The 13,541-nt window shown below is 38.8% G+C and overlaps 1 protein-coding gene and 1 long non-coding RNA gene across 7 annotated transcripts in view; one reads left to right on the forward strand and one right to left on the reverse strand.

The window, feature by feature from the left end:
* NUBPL (nucleotide binding protein like) overlaps positions 1-13,541 on the reverse strand; it is a 157,050-nt gene that overhangs the window by 132,408 nt on the left and 11,101 nt on the right. For 2 of the 6 annotated variants that reach the window (XM_039538838.1, XM_039538839.1), the window contains exon 3: positions 9,447-9,481. The exons of 2 other annotated variants lie outside the window; for them this stretch is intronic. In XM_039538838.1, coding sequence (XP_039394772.1) covers positions 9,447-9,481 — 35 coding nt within the window. Of the gene's footprint in view, positions 1-2,822; positions 2,897-9,446; positions 9,482-13,541 lie in introns of those variants that run through there. 2 more of the 6 variants (XM_039538844.1, XM_039538842.1) reach the window with 2 other exon arrangements.
* Positions 1-13,541, forward strand: part of LOC120405311 — a 40,617-nt gene that overhangs the window by 23,388 nt on the left and 3,688 nt on the right. The window contains exon 2 of the long non-coding RNA XR_005598483.1: positions 7,957-8,091. This is a non-coding gene — a long non-coding RNA (uncharacterized LOC120405311). The remainder of the gene's footprint in view (positions 1-7,956; positions 8,092-13,541) is intronic.

Consider the following 13,541-nt stretch of genomic DNA (forward strand, 5'->3'; position numbering starts at 1 on the left):
TCTCACATTGGTACCTTCTTTGTGTTTTGTGAAATCTGCAGCAAAAGTGTTCTCAAAATGAACAACATGTGCTGAGTCATCATCCAAGACTGCAATAACATGAAATATATGGCAAAATGCAGGTAAAATAGAGCCGGAGACATAATTCTCTCCTCAGAAGTTCAGCTACATATTTAATTAATGCATTCAGCATGTAAGCACATCCTCTGGAATGGTGGCTGAAGCATGAAGGGACATCCGAATGTTTAGCATATCTGGCACGTAAATACCTTGCAAGTAAATACCTCGCAATGCCAGCTACAAAAGAGCCATGCAAAGTGACATTGTAACCAAGAAGTGGGCAGCATTATCTCCAGTAAACATAGACAAACTTGTTTGTCTTGGCGATTGGCTGAACGAGAAGTAGGACTGAGTGGACTTGTAGACACTAAAGTTTTGCATTGTTTTGTTTGAAAGTGTAGTTATGTAACAAAAAAAAAAATCTACATTTGTAAGTTACACTTTCACGATAAAGAGATTGCACTACACTGCTTGTATAAGGAACTGAAAAATAGGGTTTCTTTTGTTTATCTTTTTATACTGCAAATATTTGTAATAAAAATAATATAAAGTGAGCAGTGCACATTTTGTATTCTGTGTTGTAACTGAAATTAGTATATTGGAAAATGTAAAAAACATCCAAATATTTAATAAATTTCAATTGGTATTCTATTGTTTAATGATGCAATTAATCACAAATTATTTTTTTGAGTTAATCATGTGTGTTAACTATGCTTAAATCGACAGCCCTAATAAAAACACATATCGATTAGAAAACTAACTTGGTCTCTCACTTGTGGGTCGGCAGGAACTACAATAGGAGCTGACCCACACAAGGCCTGCAATTTCCTTACCCTTCTCAGCACTACCAAAACCTCTTGATCAACTATAATTAACATCTCCTAGTCAATGTACACAGTTTCTTCTAAATTTACAGAAGGATACTAGTATTATTAACACTAATAGCAATTAAAAAGCTTCTTACTCTACACGCAAAAAAACCAAACAAACAAACAAACCATCAATGTATAGAGAGCAAAGCCTTGTGGTTAGCAATGCTGCAGACACTGGGGGGGGGGGGGAAGAAGGGTAGAAATGGGGCATAAACTTTTCTTCACATTATAAATATTCAACCACTCAACTCATGTTATTTCCTAAAGCTTCCAACAGCTGATTTTGACAATGATAAAACAGTTTCTCTTGAATTTCACATAAGACTCTTCCTTCTTCCATTTTCTGAAGTGCTTCTCATGTATGGAGTACCAAAAATAGACTTTTATAGATTAGAAACATTTGCAAAGTATTTTGTACATTATTAATTAATATGCAAAATCCAAATACTTCAGGATTTCTTGGATTATTGGGAGTGTTACCTCAAGATATCCTGAACTGACTGAACCGCTTTACACTGCAGTTCTAATTTTACATGCTCATAAATAAACTCTTATAACTTCCCATACCTAATCCATTTTTAATGGATGTGAGGCAATTTGACGTATGCTTTCCATAGAAAAAGGAAATGGAATTTAATCTCCATTCTGTTAGTAAAAAATGTGGGTACAGGTCTCATACCCTAGGAAGTACAGCAAGTTCATGGTCTGGCTATAAGAGGAGGACTCTCAAGCATGGAAAAATCAATAATGGCATCCTGAGACAAGTACACATCAGATTATTTTAATGAATGTTTAACCAGCAAGAGACTGCAGGACAGGACCCCACCAATAGATTGCAGGATAGGATCCATATTAGGACTCCCACACACAGCCCTAAAAAACACATATGCTAGTTATTTCAGATACCTGTATTTAAATAAATACAAAACATCTCTGAGAAACCTAGTAGAAAGTTACTGGATTCTGAGAGAGACAGATGATATCACATTCATTTCCATTGTAAGAGACTGATGTCACAAGACTATTTGCCTACCTCTGACACATTCAATGCATTTGGGGATAGTTTTCAATTAAATTAACCAACGTCCTTGTTTCTCTAATCATTTGCCCATTTTATAGAGCTGGACAAACAATATGAATATTAGCAAATATATACAAAAGTAATGACATTTTTTCTAATAAAGTATTATTTTGTATATATATTATTCACCCAGCTCTATGCAAGACTAACTTCACTGCAAGGATTAAAAAAAAAAAAAAAACCTCACCACACCATACACCCAGGTGGATTATGAACCATTTATATTTTTCCCTCAACCAAAGAACACACAAGCTTTGAAACAAAACAAAACCCACAAGAATTAGCTCTAATCACACAATGTTTATACATAATATATAAATTTTGTATTTAAAAAGTTCTTCCCTTTTTGTTTTTCCATTTTACATTGTTTACAATACTGTCTTAATAGCTGAATACACTTTTATCCAACTGTGTTTGCTATCCTTCTCCATTTAGCTAATCATTAACTTTTCCCCATTTCTCCTGCATTATGAGGCAATGTGTTTATGTTTATCATTTCATTGTGCGATAATGGAGATAATAAAACAGCTGTTTAAGAGCTCCTTCTGCTGGTTGGCTGCTTCTTTAACAACACAACAAAATATTGAAAGTCCTTATATTAAAAATGCTTTTATATATTTCTTTTGCAACCAAATGATTTGCTATGGAAACCAAAGTCTAGTCCCTAAAAATTACAAATTTTAAATACCACAAATTTTGGTGCCAAATCTACTTAAACTCCCTTTACAAGGAGCAGGTTAGAATATGTAAAATCAGATACTTGCCCATCACGTAACCAAACTACGCAGAAGCCATTTGCTTAAACTTACACACTAATTTGTTCCATACTGTTTTACCCCTGGCTCCTCTGCCCCTCACACCATAATAAATGGTTTCACTCTTTACTTCGGAATGTAAATCTTCTTGGGAAGAAAAGGAGATTCTAAAGGCGGCTGACTAGAGAGTTTGCCTCATAGTGACAGGATAAACATACAGTCTCCCAACTGGATTTGTGCCATCCTTAGTCACGCACAGCTGGTGTTTGCTCACTAAAATACTCTGTTCATAAACAAGCAATCTCAATCCTATTATTGCTGGCATCTATTAATTCAAGTTGTTTCAACTATAATAAATTGTCTCTGGCCATGTAGCTTTCATAAATAGTCATTCCACTCTGAATACGAATCATCTGGCATAAAACCCAAAAATTCTTCTGAGTGCTCCTGGGGGAGCGGAACTAACTGCTGCTACATCAAACGAACTAGAAGAATAGTCTGTCAAAACTAAGCAAGCAATTAAAAATAGGACACAAGAGTAAAACTTAAGTTACCTCCCTAAAAGTATAGATTTATACATCTCAGCACAGCCCTAAGAGCTTGCACAATTCTTAGCACTAATTAACTAATCCATATATAATAGGTAACTCACGGGTGCTACAAGTCTGAGGAGCCAGCACTAAGTCAAGACTACATTCCTAGCCTCTCTGGTCTTGCATAAAAAAAATAATAATAATAAAAAACTTTTATATTGGACATGAAGTTTTCATTAGATACCTAAATGAAATCCTGTTTAAAATTAAATTATTTTCTGTTTAATTAGTCAGGGGTGGGGTATATGGGGTGAGTTCAAAGGCAGTATCTCTGCATAGCAAAAAGCCACACCCACAGGGGTGGTTTGCTTGCACCTGGTCCTGGCAACTCACAACTCTCGGCAGTGGTCTGGGTGGCTGTGTGTGCGCATCACAGGCCCACACCTTGGGACCTTGCCTTGGCTTGAATGCTAAATCTACCGAGGGTAACGAATAGTGACAAACACTAGCGAAAGGGCATGTCTGGCCCACCAAGTGTACAAAAGTCTCCAACAGTGAAGCCAGCAAAACAAAGTATAACAAGGCACAAAGTGCTATAGCAAGCTAGTGGATAGCTTACAGCAGTGTGGCAAACAAATTACGATACACTGGATCAACCAGAAAGCCAAGAAGTCATGGTTGAATACTTGGCAAATAGTGGATGATAGAAACCAAATGAAGAATGGAAGGAGAAACAAAAGCATGCCAGCTTGCTCATTGCCCAAACAAGAGCCAACTTGTTCATTACTCAGAAACCAAGGTAGGGGTGAAAAGTATGTGATCAGCACACACACACACAACAACACACAGAAAAGGGAATTACGTGATGAACTTGAAGGATAAGACATGTATAGGAACATGGAATACAAGAACATTACACCATGCTGGAGCACTTGCAATCATCTACTAATTGAAAAGATACGAGTGGGAAATCACTGGTCTATGCGAAACAAGATGGGAAGGCAAAGGACAATTCTATCACGATGAACTGATGGTGGACATTAGGACGGAGTTGCACTGGTGCTACAGCAGAAGGCAAGCCAAGCTTTTAAGGCATTTCACATGATATCACCTCTTACACTGAAGGCAAAAAGTGTAATAGAAATGGGAGGCTTTAATGCAAAAGTAGGACTGGACTGGACTTCCTGAGCTCCAGCAATAGACAGATTTAGACTCAGTGAAGAAAACGAGAAGAAAAGCCACTAAATTTCTGCCTAATCAACAACCTGGTAATAACAAACAGGCTATTTCAACAAAGAAAGCTGCAGAGCAAATGGATTGGATATCACCTGATGGGCAAACAAAGAGATGACAGACTTTGTATTTGTGAATCACAGATAGAAATCAAGTGTGTTGTCATGCAGATCATTTGTGGCCAGTATCAGATCATATATTAGTGTTGGCATCAAATGAAGTCGAGACTGAGAACCGCCTAAAAAGTGCCAAGAACTAAGATTTATGACATGGACAAATTGAAAAAGCCAGACAATCTAAAAATACAAAAAAAGCCATGCAGAAAAACATCATGATGAAAGAAAAAATTAATGTTGAAGAGACATGGAACAGTGTAAAAAATGGGATTACAAGAGCAGCTGAACATGTAGTGGGCCAAAACAAAGAAAGTAGGGTGGATAACAGATGAAATGCTGAAGTTGAGTGATAAGTGTCGGAAGCTGAAGTAGAGTGAAAGAAAGACACTAGTCTGAGAGATTAGTACAATAGGTTGACCAGAGAGATAAAACAGAAAGCGGGGAGAGACAGAAACAACTGGATAAGCAAACAATGTGAAGAATACATAAAGAGAAAGATAAGAGAACTGAGTTAGACATAAGTTGAAGATAGAAGTGAAAGAAAAGCTCAAGTAAATAACTGAGGATGAACAAGCAAAGAATAAGCAATGAAAAGAATATTTTGAAGAGGTGTAAAATGTGCAGAACACAGTAGATGAAATGGACTTAGAGAAGCTTCCCAATACAAATGAGGGAGAGTAGATACCAGAATTCTTAGAAAATAGTAGTAAAGATCTCGATAGAAAGTCTGAAAAAGAAAAAGGTGCTGGAAAATGACAACATAACCACAGAGCTGTTGCAAGCAGGTGAGAAACAAACAATGCACAAGCTCTTCAACAAGATTTACAAAGAAGACAATGTGCTGAGCTTATAGGGGAAAGCAATAATAGTACCAATCTATAAAGAAGGGAGGTAAGTGAGTCCATGAACCAAAGAGGAATTAGAGTGCCAGGCAGGGCCGGCTTTAGGACTGTTTGCCACATGGGAGACAGAGAATTTAAGTTTGTCCAGGAGGAGGCTGGGAGGAGGAAGTCAAGAGTTGAAACAGCCAAGCGCTCAGACCACAGAAAAGAGAAACTGTGACCCACAGAGATTGGGAAGAGACTGTTTTAGTTACTACATGCTAATGACATAGCTCCGAGAATCGGTGTATTACATGACTCCAGTCTTGGTCATATAATGAAGACCCCTAGGGAAAAGGAAAACCAAGGGCAGATACTGCTAAGCTGCCCGAGACAAGGATGGGATGCCAGAGAGCAGGTGTATACATCTACAAGGATTTACAGAGAATAATTCACAAGGTAGGCAAAAGGCAAAACATTCGGACTGAAGATCAGCACAGAGAATGGGAACTGTCAAGATGACACAGAAAACATGGACTAGCCACTACTGCATTTGGAAAATTCTGGAAGATCTGAAAGTCTGAAGACATTTCAAGAAACATGAAGCATATATGAGACAACTGTTGTGCCAATACTGCTGAACAAGTCAGAAAGCAGATAAATGAAATATATTGACTGCAGATGTGACCTGGCTGAGGGAAATAACAATTCAAGAAAGAAGACTGGAGATCATTCCTGGTGATACATACCAGAATGCAAGAAACTAGAAAGAAAGGAAGACTGAGGGATGTGTTGGATAGACACAGAACTAAAAGGTTAAAAATGAACAAAACCGTAAAGCTGGTACAAGACAGAAAGCTGCAAAGGGTACTACTCCATTGTTACGTAGGTTCTTGTGGACCACAGAGGGCAATTTATGAATGTCAATGTGGGTTGCACTGGAAAAGTCAGGATGCCCAGGTTTTCTGCTGATCACAAGTCTACACTCATGGACAGGCTGAGACACCGTTCCCACCAAGTGACATTGTCATAAATGGAATTACTGTCCCCACTGTTATTCTGGGGGACCCTGCATACCTCCTTTTTACTAGGCTTATGAATCCATACCCTGATTTCAGAGGCCCTGGCAAAAGAGGATTTAATTACACACTCAGCAGGTACAGAATGGTTATTGAATGTGCTGTTGGGAGATTGAATCCCATTGGAGACATTTACAGAACCATTTGGATGCCAGTGTCATCGACGCTGTCCACATTACCATGGCTTGCTGTGCTCTTCACAATCTTTGTGAAGCCAGAGGCGAGTCATTTCCCTCTGAACAGACCTATGACAGTGAGGGGCCACTGAATCAGCACTTTCTGGCTGAACGTACACCTACCACATCTGGAGCTGGATGCATCCAGGCAACAGAGGTCAGAGATGCTTTGTGTTCCCACATTGTGGACTTGTATGGCCCAATGGAAGAGAGGGAATAGTACCTTTATGAATGTGCTGGGAGGGCAAGGTACGGGGGCAGTTAGAGTGTTTGGGGAAGAGGTGTGGAATTTTGCCAATGCAATGTACTTATGAATGACATGACCACAGTATAGAACCATAGAGTTAGAAGGGTCCACAAGGGTCATCTAGTCTAACCCCCTGCCAAAATGCAGGATTTGTTGTCTAACCACCCAAGACAAATGGCTATCCAGCCTCCTTTTGAAAAACTTCAGTGAAGAAACTTCCACAACCTCCCTAGGCAGTCTGTTCCCTTGTCCTACTGTTCTTACAGTTAGGATGTTTTACCTGAGATTTAATCTAAGTCTGTATAGATTGATGTAAAAAAGTGATTGAAGTTTGAACTAATATAGATAACCATATTGAGGGAAAGTCTGTGCATACTAATTCCTAATTGTCCCTGCTCATGTGTTCACCTTATTATTTTGAATGATGTGAAGCAGTGACAGAAACAAACTTTCTTGATTAAATAAAAAAAAAGGTATAAACATGTGTTAGAAAAGTACAACATTCACCCATTGCCAGGCAGGTCAGCTGCCATTACCACACCAAAACCCCAGTAACAGCAGAACCTTACAAAAATCAAAAACAAAAAAAATCCCACTTTCACTATATGGCAGGGGAAGAGGACCAATTCCTTCTTAAGTTTTAATCCAGTGGTTAGAGTACTCACCTAGAATGAGCGAGACCCTCCAGTTCAAGTCCCCCATTCTCCTGAGAGAAGAAGAGATTTGAACAGGCATCTCCCACCTCTGAGGTGAATGTCCTAAACACTGGGCTATGGGATATTCTGATGTAGTGCTCTCTCAATCTCTCCTGTTGAAACTGTTCCACTGTGCATAAAATAATGAAAAACTCATTGGGCCAGAGAGAGAAAGAGAGCAGGCATGAGGATCACTCTAGCTTTTTATTTAGAGCACTCACCAGGGAGATGGGAGATCCAGAATCCAGCTCCTTGCTCCAATGACTTTTTAAAATTACTTATCAACAGTGGAACAACTTCAACAGAAGCAACCAGCAGAGCCTTACATCAGATTATCCCAGCGCATTCCCTTCAAAAACTGCAACTCCCTGTTCAAATCCCATCTCCGATGGAAGAGGAACTTGAGCATCTCCCATATCCCAGGTGAGAACTCTAACCACTGGGCTAAAAGTTATGAGGAAGGTTGTTCTTCTCCCCCAGCTTCTTGTAAAAGCAGCATATGCATCTAACCCCAAAAAGAGTTTGCAGCTGAGAATCCCAAACAGAGGGAAGCGCTTCCCTTCAACCTGGACTTGGGCTCCAAACTGCTAAGGGGTAGGGTTTAGAACACAACCTTCACATTGGCACTTCCCATTGGCTAGCTTAGGCAGGTTGTCACCTAGCATGCTGGCTTTTGTGCATGCTATTTGGAGGTGTCTACATCTCCCCATTCATTGTATAAGGAGCCCTAGCCGCCTAACTCAGGCTTGATGAATCCCAGTGATTTTGTAGGTACTTAAAATTTAGGCATCATCATGCCTAAGTTTCTTTCTGAATCTAGTGCTATATGTATTTGCTCTATACAGAAGCTAATGCCTTATCCATACAAACCGTATTTTATAGATCTTCCTTTGCTCTTAGATATAACGGATACTTGCATAAGACAAAGAACCTGGCCTACTTCTGAGTTGACTTACTTCAATAGAACTACTCCAAATTTATAGGTTTCAGAGCGGTAACCGTGTTAGTCTGTCAGCAAAAACAACGAGGAGTCCTTAGAGACTAACACATTTATTTGGGCATAAGCTTTCGTGAGTTAAAGCCCACTTAAGCTGATGCCCAAATAAATGTGTTAGTCTCTAAGGTGTCACAAGGACTCCTCATTGTTTTTCCCAATTTACAGTGGCTGGTGAGTATAGTAAAGCCCTCTTATTCTTAACAGTACGCTGGTTCCAGCTGCCCATTTCTGACCTGAAATTACAATTTTAGCTTTGTGATATCACAAGTTACAGTAATAATCTTGTGTTAGCCTTTACAAAAAACTGACTTTAAGGCTTCAGGGAGATATTTAGTTCCTTTTTCTTCAGCCTTTCATTTCAAGTATTTTTGTATATTAATTTCTCCCACAGAAGAGTAAACCTCTGTTACCATTATCTATCACCTACACAACTTTTTTTTCCAAATCGGTATCATGAAAAAGTAAACTCAAGCCTGTGCCAATAGCCACTAGTATGGACCTATGTGCCCTTGCAGAATCCAGCAAACTCACGAGACACTGATAGGGGCAGAGGACAGTGCTAGCCAACTCAGGTGAAGGATCAGGTCTACTGACTCATTCACTGTGTCAACAAAATTACCAAATCAACATAAAATGTAAAATGCTATGAGAAATAAAGGAATTTACTCAGAGTAAATACTTTGATTTCATTTAACTAGTGGCCATAACTAGTAACTTTTTATTTACATCACTCACAACAAACTAGGTTTATTTTAAGTTTGATAACTAATTGTTCACCTACCGAATCATGTGCTGCTAATGCAAGGGCTATGTTTACTGTAAGGAAGGAAAGGAAAAAAAAGTTAATCACAGCATAATTTTATTTCCCAAATATTTTACAATATTATGAACCTCCACAAGAAGGGAAGAGACATCTAATATAAATATTGAACATGTGATTACAATTGCCACCTTAGTTCTTAAGGCTTGTCTTCACTGCAACAGTTTGGGCATGTCTTTACTGGCAACGTTAAAGCACTGGCCACGGCCGCGTGTAGCGAGGTGAGACTCACCGCTGTGCAACCTCTTGCTGTCATCCTGGGAGTTAGCTCTTCTCCAGCCGTTTGAGCGCCTTCTGCAGGCTGATGTTCCACTTTCACTTGGCCCCCGTGTCCCTCCTGGACCCAGTGCCTCGTTGTCTGGGTGCTGCCCCCTGGCCATACACCCCTCAGTCTCAGGGTCTCCCCTCTCCAGGGAATCCCCACCTCGCCTTAGTCGTAGGCTATTGTCAGTCACCAACTAGCCCCCGCGCCCTGGGGCAGACTGCAGTGTAAGCCACTCATCATAGGCAAGGTTGGGTCTGGACTTGCTGCCTCTCTCTGCAACCCAGTGCCTCTGTGGGGCCTTGGACAAGGCCCTGCAGCCTGGGGAGTTGCCAGCCTGGAGCTCCCCAGCCCCTCTGGCCTTTCCCCAGCCCTGCCTCACTCTGGCACCCTGAGCTTCCCTGCAGCCAGGCCCCTCTCTCTCTGAAGGCAGAGAGAGACTGTGTGGGCTTTGGGCCCACTGCCCTCTTATAAGGGCCAGCTGAGCCCCTATTAAGCCATCTACAGCTGTGGCTGCTTCCCAATCAGCCCAGCTTTCAGAGCTGCAGCCTTCTCCAGGGCTGCTTTTATCCCTGCAGCCCTCCTTAAGGGCTGATTTCAAGCCCTTCTGGGCAGGAGCGGGTGACCACCACACTACACCACGCTTTAACTATGGCTATGTAGTCGCGGCATAGGGCGGGTAGACAGCTCTCCCAATGCTGTTAAAAAAAAAAAAAAAAAAACACTTTCACGAGGCTACCAGCGCTGGTGCACTGTCTACACTGGCACTTTACAGCGCTGAAACTTGCAGCGCTCAGGGGGTTGTTTTTTCACACCCCTGAGCGAGAAAGTTGCAGCACTGTAAAGTGCCAGTGTAGACAAGCCCTTAGCTCAAGTCAGTACACTTGAGTTAACCACCTAGCTCCAGTGAGAGCAGAGTGACCACACTGCAAACCAACACAGGAGCTATAGAGTGATTGTTTCAGCAGCACATAGTGACTGGATTAGCATCTGATGAGTTGTTGTAACTCAAGATGCTGCATCTCCATTGCATGATCAGCTCCAGCATTAGCAGCACTTGAGCTTCAACACCCCCACACTCCCTAAAGGGCTAACTAGTTTGATCTTAAAGCACCACTTAGCTCAAACTAGGGATTTGTGGGTGAATGGAATGTGATTAGGGGCAAAACTCGAGTCATAGCTCAAAATTAATAATGCAACGAAGGCAAGCCTTTAATTTCTAAGAGACAGTGCAAAATAAAAAAAAGTTTTTCAAAATGTACTCTACCAAAAGAAAACTTGAGAAAAATCTTTGCAATTTCTATTAGAGAATTTAATACCAATTTGATTTTTTAAAAGGCATAACAGGTTGTACTTTAAAAAAAAATTCATACAGATTTCCTTACCATGCTCTCCACCAACCCTTTTAATTTAGTGACCAATGACCTGCCCTTAAAAAAAGGCTTGTGCCATTTTTTGCTTGCATGATTTTTTTTTTTTAAAATAAAGTTCACATTTTCTGTTACAGGAACAAAAACAGGTTTTTGCTTGATTGTTACTTTAAATTTCAAATCTTATCTACCCTGGAAGCATCTATAGCAGTGCTGCTTGGGAAATTTTCAACAATGGGGGTGGGGGGGAAGACAATAAAAGCAGATTCATCAAAACAAACTTTTGCAGGAACATTCCAGTTTTGACAAAATTTACTCAAGAAAGGTTTCTCAGGTCCAGTTTGGAATTTATGGCCAAAACCAGAGAGAAAGAGAGACATTAAAACATCAACCTGATGGCTAGGGCTTTCATCTAGGATGTGGAGACCTATGTTCAAATTGGTGATCTGAATCATCCTAATAGCCAGGCTATTTGCTGTTCTCCGTTGGGTAGGCCTGTCTGTCTCACTCTCTTACTTCAAAAAGTCTCAAGTTCGCCCTAATGCAGAAGAGGAACATTTTTGAACCAGTGAAAAATTTTCATAGGATGGGAAAACTGTTGTCCGCCCAACTCTAGTGTTGCATCACAGGCGTATATGAACAAAGCTCTTCAGTCAGTTTGATTGGCAGCAAAAGTCATTTATTTCTCTCCTCCAGCATATCTTACTCTTGAAGCAGGCAAGCAAGCAGTTGTTTATAATGGTTAACAAAAAACACACATGCAGCTGTGTGTAACCATAGGGTAATTCATCCTAACACCTGTTTTTATCTATCATCCTATTTACTGCCTACCAGCAGAAAAAAAAACTAACCTCCGACTTTGAAGTAAACACACACTTAGCTCACATACTCTAAAGTTCAGTTCTCTACATCCTTCAAAAAACAATAAAAAAAAAAAAAAAAAAAAAAAATAAAATAAAAAACATTCACAACATCACACATCATAACACTACAATCTAAAACAAAAAAAAACTAAAAAAAAAACTATAATATAAACCTATATACTTAACATAAACACAACACAAACAAACAAAAAACAAAAAAAAACAATAAACAATAAATAAAATTCTTCATTCTTCCCCCTTCTCTCTATACACCACCAACTTAATCAAACTCATTATTCAATGTTCTCAGATGTCAGGCGATCAAACTGACACTGGGGGAGGGAGGAAAAAAGAAAAACACAAAATAAAACAACATAAAAAAAAGAAACAAACAAACAACAAACAAAAAACAAACAACAAACACACAAAAACAAACACAATAAATAAATTTTAATAAATAAAAATATATAAATAAAAATGCAATTAACTTAAAATTTTCTTAATAAACAAAACAAAAAAAAACTCTACACTGGGGCAAGCAATCAATATACAATATACAAAATAAACCACCAATACCATCAAAAAAAAAAAAAAAAAAACATCATCAATTAAATATTTTACAGTTATACATTGCATCCTAAACTTTACTTAGATTCAAAAAGCTATTCACAGCGTAATGGTTTACTACTATAACTTCTACCTAAAAACCAAAAAAAAATCACCACTTATATACCTACAGCCTAATACATATACAAGCAACAACATCAATATATAACAAAACAACTAATCAAAACAAACAAATTATTTATAACCAAAAAATTGCAATTACCTTTCTTTATTTAAATTTAGCAAAAATTCCTGCTTCAATTCCAGCCTCCAGCAAGAGTTATTTTTTACAGTAGTAAATTATACCTATCAAACATACCTTCAAGGTTTCTATCAGCCCCAACTATCAAGGTTATCCAAGGTTTGCCTGGCTTTTGCCCTCTTTCCTCGCTGCCGCCCCGGCCTCTCTTTCTCTATTCTCTTCTTCTATCCCCGCTCCTTGATCCAAAGCACTTTACATAAAGGTATTTTGGCACATTAAATCAAAAATTTTTTCACATTCCCAAACTAAATTTATCCCAAATTACCTAAATTTATGCCTAAAACCCTCTTTGAGAAAACTCAACAAACCTTCAACCAACAAACTTTAAAAAAAACAACAAAAACAAAAAAACAACAACAATTATGGGGGTAAATGTATTTACAATCCAATTCATTATCATTTACAATCAAAAAAAAAAAAAAAAAAAAAAAAAAAAAAAAAAAATAAACCCCAAAATGCCAAAAAATAAATCAAATCCAACCAACTCTCCAAGCCTTTTGTTTGCATTTCTGTGCATTTTTTTGCAATTCTCAGCTTCTTTTTTAGTCAGGAATTTCTTTCAATTTCAAATTTCAGGAGGAATTTCTGTTTTTTCTCTATACCAATGATGTGAGTGTTTTTCTTCTCCGGGGACATTATCAGACATCAGTTCATCACGATCATCATAAGACAAATTATCTCAAGCAACTAAAT

The sequence above is a fragment of the Mauremys reevesii genome, linkage group 4 (assembly GCF_016161935.1).
Source record: "Mauremys reevesii isolate NIE-2019 linkage group 4, ASM1616193v1, whole genome shotgun sequence".
Classification (NCBI taxonomy): Eukaryota; Metazoa; Chordata; order Testudines; family Geoemydidae; genus Mauremys; species Mauremys reevesii.